The sequence below is a fragment of the Rhincodon typus genome, chromosome 8, assembly GCF_021869965.1.
Source record: "Rhincodon typus isolate 14 chromosome 8, sRhiTyp1.1, whole genome shotgun sequence".
Lineage (NCBI taxonomy): Eukaryota > Metazoa > Chordata > Chondrichthyes > Orectolobiformes > Rhincodontidae > Rhincodon > Rhincodon typus.
Window position 1 is genome coordinate 71,215,821 of NC_063339.1, and position 13,799 is coordinate 71,229,619.

The window sequence follows — 13,799 nt, forward strand, 5'->3', positions numbered from 1 at the left end:
GGTGTATTTACTCTCTGCACTAGCTAAAATCCTGGATGCATCCATTATTGGGCATTCCTCTTCATTGGGCCACATATGAGCTAATACTACCCCAATGCCATACAGGGAGGCAATGCATGTCAATACCAGATCTCACTTGGGATTGTAGTGTGCCAACACTTTAGAGGACGATAGCTGTTCCTTGACTTCCCTGAAAGCAATGGCTTGGTTATGTGAGCATTTCCAAGTCTGACCCTTTTTGAAGTGTTGATGCGAAGGTGCCAGGCTGGAGGCCAGGTTATGCATGAGCTTTCTGTAATAATTCACCAGCCCAAGGAAATCTCTGGTACAGAAGTGGGAGCCGGGACACTTTTGATTGCCCTCACTTTATCTTCTAACAGGTGTAACCCAGCCTTGTCAACTCTGTAGCCCAAACAGGTCACTTGGGGTGCCTGGAACATACATTCTTCCCTTCTAAGACATATGCATGCCTAGGAGAAACATCTAAGGACTATGTCCAAGTTCTCTAAGTGTTCCTTATTGGTCTTCTTAGTTATTAACAAGTCATCTAGATAAATGGTGACCTGGGGTAGTCCAGGTAAAATGTTTCCCATTGTTTAATGAAAAGATGGACAGCCTTGAGACTTAGACTGAGGCAAATTAAACTGAAGCAACTTGCTTCATAAAGTACCTCAAATGGCAAATTCTCAAAGGCAATTCACAGGAGCATAAACCCACCAAAATACAAATTTTAAATACACATCGAGGATTGCCTTTTAAAATAAGGGTTGAATTACAAAGATAGATTCCAGAGATTAGGCTTGTATTTTCTCGAGGTTTTTCATTCGATTAAAAGTATTGATACTGCTGACACAACAAAATCATTTTCTCTGGTGAGGGAGTTCAGAACAAGTAGCAGAATCTTCAAATTAAACTCTAGATCATTAAGGAAGGCACATGACACAAAGAATGGTGGGTGTCTACAACTCCTTCTCTCAAACTCTCTTGAAGCTGGGTGTCAGTAGAATGCTTCAGATGGGAGTTGATAGATTTTTGTTAGGCAAAGCATTACAGAAATAAGTCAGGTAATGGAGTTAGGATACAGATCAGCCATAATTTGCTTAAATGGTAGAACAGACTTGCAGTGCTAAATGGGCATGCTTGCTGTAACCTACCATTGTGCTTTGAAGTCTGTTTATTTACTGTGTTTTGCAGGAGGCTGAGCTTCCTCTTCATCATGCGCATTCCTTGTGTGTACTGGGCTTCCTGAGTGGATAGTAGTTTCTGCATCTGGCGAATTGCACTTAATACCTGTTGCTTACTGGGACAACCCTGCAAAGACAGAACACAGTATAGGTACATCATATCATTTCTGCCATATGCCCCACTTCTACATTAAAAAAAAAGACTCTTTCAAAGGGCTTTGCTTGATGCAAGGCATGATGAACTCGCAAACATACAACCTGGGAAGAAACTAAAGTATTCAGTGTCTGCTAATATGTAACAAAAACCATATGCTTAAAAGGAATCGACAAGAGGCATTTCCTTGGCATTGCTAGTAAATTGGTCATCTAGTTCGGAAGTTCATCAATTATGTGTCAATTAGTCACGGCTTGATTGTTAACAATGTTATTTCAGAACCTGAAGCCCAAGGGTTCAAGATCCATTCCGGAAACCGGAACACAAAGTGCAGGAAGAAATCCAATGTGGTCGTGAGGGGTTCCTGCACAGTCTCACATTTCTGCTGCGATATTAAACGAAGGTACCGCATCCACCTTCTGTTGGATCTAAACGAACCAAGGGTACTCTCTCCAAATCATGAGGGAGTTCACAGTTTTTGACCAACTTCATGCCTCAACAAATAAAGTATGATTATCTGCTTGCCTTGGTCATCGAGTTGAATTTTGTTAATACTATAAGATTTAACAAATTCCTGTTTCAGTAACAAAGACTCCAATGGGCCGAAGAGCCTTTTTTTCTGCGCTGTACCTCTCTGTGACTCCTGACTGAGGAAAGAATGTAGCTCAGTGTAGAATGTAACTCGTTCTATTCCACCCAAGGATTCATTCAAATCTCAACATCTTCCTTACCATCCTCTACTGTGCCAACAGAACGCTTTCAGTTCCTGCAACAAGTTCTGTGGCTTCTCTGAATGAATGAATGTCAATTTTGGCCAAATTCATCATATTTTGGTCATGTCACCCTCTGCTTCACTTGCTTGATACTGCCCAAAGTATTCATGGAGAGAATATGCAGGCAACACAACCATCTTCTGATGAGCAGAGCCAGTCAAATATGCTCAGATTGATCTTTGTAGCCTAGATGCACATACTTCTGCCAAAAACTGAAAGTAAAGTTGAATTATATTTTGTATGTCCTTTGACTTGCCATTTACACTGCCAATAGGATACCAAGTTAAATCAATATATTCTATATGTGGTACATGATGCAGCACTGTTTTATATAATACAATATACATACAAACATATACCACCAACCAACTTTACCTAATACCTGTTTAATTAAAGGCTTGATAACAATGCTTTTCAAAGAATTTAAAAGAAACTATTTTGATGCAAAACCTTAATTTGTATGGAATTAGACCTGTAAATTATCCGGGCAACAGGGACCTGATTTGGATTGAAACATTTCCAAAATTACAGAGAACGCCAGATATTTGTACGGTAATCTAAGTCCACTGTAAATTTGTTTCTGTACACTGAGAAAATCATACTGGGCTTTGCAGGTTCACAGTCATAGACTGTTTCACTGTGCTACGTCATCAACTATGAAATAATTACTGTTAGAGACTTGCAATGAATTGAGTGAAGCTGCAAGCCTTTCAGTCCATTGGCCTTCATTCTGACAGATACCTCCTCTCATAGGCAATCCAAGCCTAACCAGAAACAAATCCATCTCTCACCTGAAGGATGGCATCTCTAATACAATTGCCTCAGTCCTGCATTGGAACGTCCACTTAACATTTTTGCTCAGGCACTGTACAATTGGACAAACGTCAAGCTTCTGACATTGAAGCTACATTATCCACTGTCCATATTGGCTGTCCATAGTGAGCATCTCACTCACTGCTATTCTCCTGTCTTATTCCTATAACCATGCACAAAGTTATTTAAAAGGAATAATTTAATACCTCAGCTTTAGAATACCTCAGTTGAACCTGCTGTGGAAACCAAGTCATCCCTGGCACACAAGTAGGTTCAAACATCGTACATGAAATAACATGACATTCTGAAACATTCCAATAAAATTTTTACTGAGTAGACATTTGTTAAATTTGGCCAATGTCCAAAAATGTCACCAAAATACAGAATCTTGTCATCATGACTGCCCAATTTCACGCTGAATCAGCAAAGGGCAGGCATCAATGGAAAAGGTCAGGCAATTCTCCAATGCTGTACAGATTACATTAAGAGCTCCTGTGCTGCAATGTTAGTATCTCTACCCTTGGGCCAGGAGGTCAGGGTTCAAGTTCCAGTTGCTCCAGAGTTCTGTAATAACAGCTCTGAACAGGTTGATTAGAAAATACGTCCATATGTACTGTCTTGAACCAAACTCAATTCCAGAGAACAGGAAGGAACCGTGAATCTTGGAGCCTTCAACAGGAAAGAAGCCTTGGAGAAACTGTTGTGCTGACAGAAGTTACACAGATTGGGGCATGCAAGACCATGTCAGCACAAGGATGAGAGCTCAAACTTCGAGGCACTGCAATTCTGATCTCTCATGCATCCCTGACTTCCTTTGTCCAACAAATTGTAGGTGCGCATTTGAATGTTTAGGTCCTACACTCTGGAAGGTCCTCCCTGAACGTCACTCCCTCCCCAACTCTCTCTCTCCTTTTAGTCACTTCCTTAAGCCTACTGCTGCCCTAATATAATTTTCTGCAATTTTGTGTCAAATTACATCTGGTATTGCTCCAGTGTTTTGACTTAGGACATTTTACTACAATAAAGATTCAGGTTCTTGCTACTAAAACAGAAACTAGTAACAGGAGTAAGCCATTCAGCCCTTCAAATCTGCTCCACCATTCAATAAGATTTGCTGATCATCTATCTCCATGCCATATTTTCACTTCCCCTTCGTGCCTTTAATATCTAGAAATGTATCTCTTTCTTGATATTCAGTGATCTGGCCACCAAAGCGCTCAATGGTAGACAGGTTCACTGCACTTTGAGTGAAAGTACGATTCCTCATCTCAGTCCCTAAATAGCCAAGTTAGCAGATGCAGGACAAATTCAAATAGCTCTTATGTTAGGGAGGAGATAAAACTGTCAGCATTGCTAATTCTGATCACTCTTACTGTAAAAGGGCCTCATGTGAAAGTCAATGGAATAGAATCATTCATGGCTGTGTGGATGAAAATTCACACTGTATGAGTGAGGTTGTGCATAAGACTAGGTATTTGACCAAGGTATGCTGGAAAACAGCCGAGGAATGTGAATTGTATGGTCAGATAGAGGAAAAGAAAGGAAACTTAAAAGAAACCAATCCAAAAACTTTGCCTTGCTTTGAAGGAATGCGTATGGCTCCACCTTAAAATCCAACTCATTTGGGAGTTGTCAAATCACCCATGTTCGTATTTGCTTTCGTCACTGTTAAATATTGTAATGAGAGATGATGGGTGTCAGTTGTGGCGCAGTTGGTAACATTCTTAGCTCTGAGTCAATACTAAATAAACCAAACTTGACCACGGGATCAACTCTAAATAAGCCAAACTCTCCACATTATTAAATACTGTGGCTACAAGAACAGGCTGGGACATTATAGCTCATAACCCATATCCTGACTCCCCAAAGCCTGGCCACTGTCTACAAGGCACAAGTCAAGGTGAGTATGATGGAATATGCTCCACTTTTCTGGATGAGTACAGTTCCAACAATACTCAGGAAGGATGAATCATCTAGAACAAAACAGGCCACCTTCAGTGACACCCTAACCATCACTTCAATATTCACTTCCTTCACTACTGACAGAATATCCACCATTTAGAACATGCAATGCTTCTCCATCATCATCTTCCAAACTCAACATCACTACCACCTAGAAGGACAAAGGCAGAAGGCACATGGGAATGTGAATTCTCCTGTTCACACACAATCCCAATTCGGTGTGATATTACCATTCCCGCATTGTCATCAGCTCGAAACCTTAGAAGTCCCTTCCTAACAGCAGTGTGCACAGATCTACATCTCACAGACTGCAATGGTTCAAGAAGGTGATTCATCATCATTCTCAAGGACAATTAGTAATGGTCAATAAATCTTGCCTTGTCAGCTGCACTAACATTCCACAAAAGAATAAAAGAAAGCTCCAGGCATAGGTCAGTGATCTTTCCAAGTGGATAACATTATCTTAGTAAGACAAATTTGAAATATACTTCTTGTGGTTTGTTGTATGAGGGTTACTATGAGTTGGCCTCATTGTTACATTTTGCAGCAATCAATGGTTCCCTTTTAAAAACATAATTTGCAAGATTTGAACTACAATTACATTGAATGGTATGACAGGCTTCAGGTGCTGCATAATCCATATTTCCTGCAAGATGGAGTATGTGATGAATTGCATGGCATTTCAGTTAGAGCATCAAGCGATCTTCCTATAATGAGGCAAAGTGACAGTGACAGGGATGGCTGAGAATTCACTCAAATTGAATGCTCTGCTTCTAGCCATAATCATCTAGTGTTTTTGAAAACTCACTCATGTATCTCCAAACCTTGACAGCAATACATCTAAACCCAAAATAACCATTTAAACTTCAGCCATTACATCTGATCCTACATTCTTTGGATTCAAGACCCTTTGCCAAAACATTGATTCTAAACTGTGGGCAAACACAGAAATTAAGCAGATTACTGACACCATTTATGGTATTGGACCCTCATGTAGCTCCAGCACCAAGTTCAGCATTTTAGAATGGGTTTTCACAAACGTCTGTTGTGATTGTAATGAGGTCAGCCAGGTGAACCTCATAGAATATGAGTTCCCTGATTGGGGCTGTTAATCCAATCAGGGAGCCCCGGCTGACAGATATAAACAGGAGTGTCAGATTTCCTGTTCACTCTGAGACCTGGCTCTCAGGAACTAGATCAGTGTCAAAGACTCTCCATATGTAATTAAAGGCTGTCTTGGTGATGAGATACCAACCTCTGTGGAATTACTTCAGTGGTGACGAGAGAAAAGCACGCTCCTGAAGAAATTCATTTGCAACAATCGCGTTTGAGTTAGGGTAAACATTACTGGCTTCGTGCTGTTATTTGGGAAACTTGACTCGTTTGATCCTGCCACTGAAGACTGGGCCCAGTGCGTGGAAAGAATGTGTTATTTTTTCTCGGCAAATGACAGCAAGACGGATGAAAAGTAACGAGTAATTCTCCTGACAACCTGTGGACCCGCAGCCTTTTCGGTTAACATTTCCTGAGGCACCAGATATGAAAAACTTTCAAGAGTTGACAGATATAGTTAAGGAATATTACGTTCCCAGGCCTCCTCTAGTTCTGAGACGCTATTGGTTTTACTCAGCAATTCGAGAACCAGGGCAGTCTTTGTTGGCATTTTTGACTAGTTTAAGATGACTGGCAGAGCGATGTGACTTTGGTTTAACTCTTAATGAGCTGCTGAGAGGATGTTTGGTTTGTGGGATTATTGATGTAACCGTGTAAAAGCACCTAATAGCTGAAGCCTGACTGGACTTCAAACAGGCACACTGGCTTTATCATTGGAAAATGTGGAAAGTAGAGCATAGGAGTTACAGAATATTCTGATGGAAATGGACATCTTCGCCAATCTGACTGAGCTCGGGGAACACCACTTGAGTAAAGGCAATTGCAGAGCCTCACTCAGGACATATGCTGAACAGAGGGACTCTCAGTCAGTCAACAGTGAAACCCCAAAACAAAGCCAAGCCTCAGCCAAACATTTAAAATGTTCTTCAGGATCTGGGCTGAGGCAAGTCATTTTAGTTCCTGCTGTATGCGGACTTGAGACAGCAAAAGAGTCACACTAGACCCAAATTGAGTAAGTGAACTCATGGGCCAGTATCCAGGAGAGTGCACACCCTGGAAAGTCCACCTACATCTGGTTTGGAACAGTTAAATTGCGCAGCAACATCCAAATCAGAACCGATTAAAATAAACATCTGGTTAAATGGTCACCCAGTTCTAATGAAGGTCAATACTGGCGCGGCCATTTCACAGATCACAGAACCAGTCTTTAAGAAAATTCACTCTGGACTCTAACCCTTAAATTTTCTCAAGACCTCGGCTAGACTGAGAATCTATATGGGGGATCCTTTACAGATTAAGGGTACAACGTCGATTCCAGTCTCTTATGAGAAGCAGCAGGTTCAGTTACCATTGATTGTGGTAAAGGGCTCGGGCCTAAGCTTGATGCGGCAAAAGATTCGCCTAGATTGGCTCAATATTTATCAATTAGAAAATGGCTGCCTGAGTAAAGTCCGAATTAAATACCCAGACATTTTTCAGAAAGGTCTAGGGACTACCAAAAGGACCCAGGCCACCTTGCATGCTTGACCCGGAAGCAATTCCACAATTTTTCAAAGCCTGCCCTGTGTCATATGCCTTACGGGTAAAATTGGGAGGTTGGAGAGTGAAGGAATCCTCAAACTGGTCCAGTTTGTGGAATGAGCAGCACCGGACGTACCGATTGTGAAGCCCGACTGGTTGGTTCGCCTTTGTGGGGATTTTAAACAAACAGTAAACCACTTTTTGGAGAAATACTCAATCTTTCGCGTGGAGGATTTATACTCAAAGCTGACAAGGGGGGCTGTCCTTCATGAAGCTGGATATAAGCCATGCATACATGTGATTGCAGCGAGGTGAAGATTCCTAGGAGTATGCTACAATTAATACCCATAAGGGCTTGTACCACTATACAACACTGCCATTTGGGGAACTGTCACCCTGTGCAATTTTTCCGTGGATGACGGAGAACATTTTAGCAAGTGTACCCCAGGTTGCCATCTTTCTATATGACATATTAATAACAGAGAAGACCAATAAGGAGCACTTAGAGAACTTGAACATAGTCCTTAGATGTTTCTCCTCAGTGGATGTACACCTTAGAAGGGAAAAATGCATGTTCCAGGCACCCCAAGTGAACTATTTGGGCTAAAGAGTTGACAAGATCAAGTTACACCCGTTAGAAGATAATGTGATAGTGAACAAAGGTGCCCCGGCTCCCATAACTACATGGGAGCTTAGGTGTTTCCTCAGGTTGCTGAATTATTACAGAAACTTCATACATAACCTAGAATTTGAACCAGCTCTTTAAAAAGGGTCAGCCTTGGAAATGGTCACGTAGCTAATTCATAGCCTTCAGGAAAGTGAAGAAACAGCTATCATCTCCTCTAAAGTGTTGGCACACTATGATCCCAAATGAAATCTGGTATTGACATGTGATGCTTCCCCGTATGACATCGGGGTCGTATTAGCTCATGTGTGGACAAATGGAGAAGAATGCCCAATAGTGTATGCATCCAGTATTTTGGCTAATGCAGAGTGTAAATATGCCCAGATAGAGAGGGAAGGTTTGACAGTCATATTTAGAGTCAGGGAGTTCCACCAATACCTTTACAGATGTGAATTGGTAATAATAACGGAACGCAAACCCTGCTAGGTCTACTTAAAGAGGACAAGGCATGTCACCCATAGCTTCAGGCAAAATTCAGCGGTGGGCTCTAATACTAAATGCGTAGATTTACAAGTTGTAACAGCGTCCGGGAGGCCATATAGCAAATGCGGATGCATTGAGCTGCCTCCCACTGACAGATACACCACCGGTGGTCCTGCCGCTGGAAGAATCCATAATGGTTTTAAATTTTCTGGACACACTTCCCATCACAGCTGAGAATATTAGATTTTGGACACGGGAAGATGAAGTTCTGACAAAACTGAAACAGCTGGTGGTGATGGGGAATCCAAAGGGCCATCACAACCAGAACAGAAACGTTTTTGGACCCAGGGAGACCAGATCACAGTAGAGGATGGCATATTATGAGGAGCAAAAGTGATTGTCCTGAGCTAAGGTCACCACCAGATACTGGCTGAGCTCCACCAGGGTCATCCAGGGGTGTCTAAAATGAAGATGTTGGCGAGACATTATATGAGGTGGCCAGGATTGGATCCGACATAGCTGCATTGGTGGGCACTGCTCAGCGTGCTAACAAGGACAAAAATTATCACTAGCAACTCCCCCCACATTTGTGGGATTGGCTGGGTAAACCCTGGACTCAGTTACACATCGATGATGCAGGTCCTTTCATGGGCCCAGTGTTCTTAGTCAGTGTGAATGCCCACTCAAAATGGGCGGACACGCATAGAGTTCATTCGTCAAACACCGAGATGACTTTAGAAAAACTGCACACATCTTCTGTAATACACGGTCTCCCAGAAGTATTAGCCATTGTTTACTTGCAGGGAATTTGGGAGTATTTCCTAAAGTTGAATGGTATGGGTCATATAAAGACAGCGCCATACAATCCATCATCCAATGATGTGTGCACACTTTGAAGCTGGCTTAAAAGAACAGCCTACAACTTCACTAGATACCAGACAGACCTGGTTCCTATTTGATTATAGGACCACCCCTCATGCAATGATAGGGATAGCTCCAGCTCAGTTGCTAATGGGCAGAAGAGTCTGCACCGGGTTAAATCCAACCTTCCCGGACCTGGGGGAAAGGGTGAAACAGCAACAGGAATGCCACTGCCAGACACAAAACTCTGCTAAGCGAGAGGAACAATTTAATTTGGGGGATGAAGTATGGTATAGAAACCGCCTGCATGGTCGACATGAGGTCAGGACCAATGGCGTATAAAGTTAGGGTAGGTACGGTGGACTTCAACAAGCATGTGGACCACATGAAACTTGCAAATGGTGTGGGAGCAAAACATGCCTGGCTCCTTGGCAGCCTTTCCGACTGCTCCAGAACCCATAGGTTCTCCCTCTCTGACACATGTTGAAGACACCTCAGAATCTGAGATGGACACGATGGAAGTCACTGCCTCGATGCCTTTGTTGCCTGAAGAAGAGGATGAATTTCTTCCCAGATGCTCGGCGCACAAGAGCCAATCTACTAGATGTTACATGCTGCCTGTTGGAGGCGGAGTTGGAGGAACCTGACCCGGTGCTAAAACTCCTCAGGCGGAGCAACAAAAAAAAACCCGGCCTACATCTTTGGACTCAGAGGGAGAGGTGTATAATGATTGTAATGAGGTCAGCCAGATCGTCCTCAGAGAATAGGAGTTCCCTGATTGGGGCTGTTAATCTGGTCCAATCAGGGAGCCCTGGCTGACAGATATAAACAGGAGTGTCAGCGGTTCTGTTCACTCTGACAGCTGACTCTGAGGGAGCTGGATCAGTGTCAAGAACTCTCCATGTGTAAATAAATGGTGCATTGGTGAAGGGCTACCAGCCTCTGTGGAGTTATTTCAGCGTCCATCATTTTTGTTTTAGAACTCAACATATTTAGCACCTTTCACACCTTGTTTGCACTCAATAAAGTACTTCAGTATTGTCACTGCCGCGGTCAAGAAAATGTAATAATCAATTTGCACACAGCATAACTCTCTTAAACATCAATGTGAAAATAACCACATAATTTGGTTTTGTAACAGCAAAGCTCTGAAGCAAATCCTTAAGAGAAGTCACATGGACTCGAAGTGTCAATTTTGTTTCTTTTTCCACAGATGTTGCCACACCTTTTGTGTTTTTAATTTGTTTAGTGATATTAGTGGAAGGATAATTATTGGCCAAAAACCCAAAAATAACTCTCCAGCTCTTTCACAAAACAGTACTATGAGTTGTCTGAGAGATAGTAGGAACTGCCGATGCTGGAGTCTGAGATAACAAGGTGTAGAGCTGGATGAACACAGCAGGCCAGGCAGCATCAGATGAGCAGGAAGGCTGACGTTTCGGGCCTAGGCCCTTCTTCAGAAATGAGTTCTCTGATGTCCATCTCAGATGGATGGAGAGTTTAATGCATGATTCAAAAGACAGAACCTCCCTCAGTACTGTAGCAGGAGCACCAGTCTAGTTCCCACAAACTTCTAACTCAAGCAGGAATGCTGGTAAATTTTTGTTCCATCCAACACCCAAGCAAACTGGAATCACAAAGAAAGAACAAAGACTTGTGTCCTCATCCACATTTTGAAAACAGCCCATTGACATTATACAGCTGTACAAATACGCAAACACGTTGTAAAGGTAATCAGGCCCAGATAACTAATAACCCAAATAAAGTGTTCACCATCTCCTTCATTTATGGCAACTTTCACACAGCTGACATGATGCCAACCGAAGCTCCTTAACCATCTCGAGAGGTAAGAAGGAAATTTCTTATGTAACCTGAACTCACTGCAGGGCAGTCACAAGAAAAGAGAAAGATTCAAAGGAGCTTCCAAATGACTGTTTGCACTCCTCAAGAAAGGCAGACTAAACACAGAAATGGAATGCTCAGGAGAAAGATTGTGCTAACAACCCTTGCTTTGGCTAACTGAAAAAGACATAATTAGAAACATTGAACCCTAGTCTCCCCGATGCTTCATGACGAAGAGCGAACAGACAATCTGGCATTCATAGGCATACCTTGATTGTAATAAATAAATGAATTGTTTGATTTCCTGTACAAAATAGTGCAGCGGTTGCAAAGCTAAATATTTACGCTGAAAGCTTAGAAAGACTCTGTTTAGGTTTTTTTTTGGTTCACTTGAAGTACCCATCCCTGATAAAATGAACTGTTGCACAATACATGCAGACTATATCAGACCAGTAGATAAAATCCCAGATCATGTTTGAGATTTTACAGAAAAGAAAGAATTCCATTTATAAAGCACCAGCCATGGCAACAGGACATTCCAAAGATTTTTATTTCAATCAACAAAATGCTTTAGAAGTATAGTCATGGTTTTAATTTCGTAAACATGCCAGACAATTTGTACACAGCAAGCTTCACAAGCAGCAATATGATAATAATCATTACATCTTTGTTAATGATATTGAGAAATAAATATTGGTTAGGCCATTAGGGAGAACTGCTCTATTCCAATTGTTCAATATCTAATAGTCCAATAATCTTCCAAAGGAGCCTGGAAAAGTGATGGGCATTATTTTGCATAATAAAGGGTGTAGGTGGGAAAGAGGAGAAAGGAGGAACAAGTGGAATAGATGAGAAAGGTACCCAGGGGAAAAGGCAAAGTCAGTGCTAATTGTAGCACAGAGGAGGCATTAATCAGGTAAATGGAGGACAGATTTCATTGTCTAAAGTTGTTGAATTCAATTGATGAGTCCAGAAAACTGCTTAACTCGAAAGCAAGTACTGTTTAACCAGCTTGTATCAGACTTTTCTGGAACATGGCAGCTGGTCGAGGAGAGAGAAGAGGTCGAGGAGAGAAAGACAGTGTGTCGAAATGGCAATGATCAATTGGGGTCATATTAGCAGACATGTTCCACAAAGCAGTCACTCATTCTGCCTTTGGTATCATCAGCGTAGAGGAGACTGTATCGTGACCAGTGGATAGAGTGGACTAGAGTGAGAGAACTACACCAAGTCACCTGGAAGATGCATTTTGGACAGTGACTAAAAGAGAAATTGTAATGCTTTCTGTGATTGCATGGGAAGGTGTCATGCCAGGGATGGCGAAGAGGTGCTGGGCAGGACAGAGGAATGGAACAGGGTATTGCTGAGTGAACAATGCATGAGGAATATGACAGGTGAGGGGAAGGTGTGCTTGCTGGGGATATCTTACAGGATATGAAAGAAATGATGAACAATGATCCGTACAATGTGGGGAGACTGGTGGGATGAAAAGTGAGGATAAGGGGAACTCTGTCATTGTTCTGGTAGGAGGAAGGGTGGGAAATGACATGGACACAGCCGAGGGCCTGTTAACCACGGTGGGAGCTGAAGATATATCAGAATCACCCTTGTGAATATTAGCATCACCTGACGCGATAGAGACAAGAGAACCTAGGAGAATGGAATGAAGCCCTTACAGTGAATAAGGTGTGAGGAAGTGTTGTCAGGTTAAGAGTGGGAGGCAGTAGGTTTGTAGTGGATTCTTATGTACAGCCTACTACTAGAAATAGAAACTGAATTCAAGGAAGGGAAGAGATGAACTAGATGAAGATGAGAGCAGGATGAAAATTGGAAAAAAAAATTGATATTTATCCAAAATTATTTTAATATTCCAAAAGACACCACTTCCCAACGAGGTAACACTGTTTCAAACTTGCATGAGAGTATCACCCTAGATGTTGTTTCCAGGCCTCCAGAGAGGGACTTGAACTGTTAATTAATGGAAGTGTTACCAACTGAGCTGTAGCTGACGGGTATCAGTGGAACACAAAATGATCTCATCTTAACATTCTAAAGCTGGAAACACATTTCAAACTGCATGGCGTTGAACATAGAAGCCTATGCAACAGGAACCCCTCCAACACGTACAAACACCCCCAAAGCATACACAAAAAGAAGTTAGAGGATGAGATCACGCCATTCACTCATTCAAATTACCCTTAGGAACTGTGACATAACCCAATGGCAAATATAGACTAGCTAGGGCAGTTACAACTTGCCAGAGCCTAGCTAGACTTTGGCTGCACATTGGCCCTACTGGCACTCTGAAGTTTCCAGTGCTGTTATACCAGTCTAGTACAACTCTGCCAACGCACTCTGTGAGCTATAATTCTTTATATGTTATTTCAAGTCAGACATGAAATGAATTGCAATCTGCACATCCCAGAGTTCCTGCAAATGAGCTAATTCCATTCTCTATAATCAAGCAG

The 13,799-nt window shown here is 42.1% G+C and overlaps 1 protein-coding gene across 1 annotated transcript in view; it reads right to left on the reverse strand.

The window, feature by feature from the left end:
• LOC109934230 (fibulin-7-like) overlaps positions 1-13,799 on the reverse strand; it is a 46,861-nt gene that overhangs the window by 25,447 nt on the left and 7,615 nt on the right. The window contains exon 2 of the mRNA XM_048600263.1: positions 1,155-1,311. Coding sequence (XP_048456220.1) covers positions 1,155-1,311 — 157 coding nt within the window. The remainder of the gene's footprint in view (positions 1-1,154; positions 1,312-13,799) is intronic.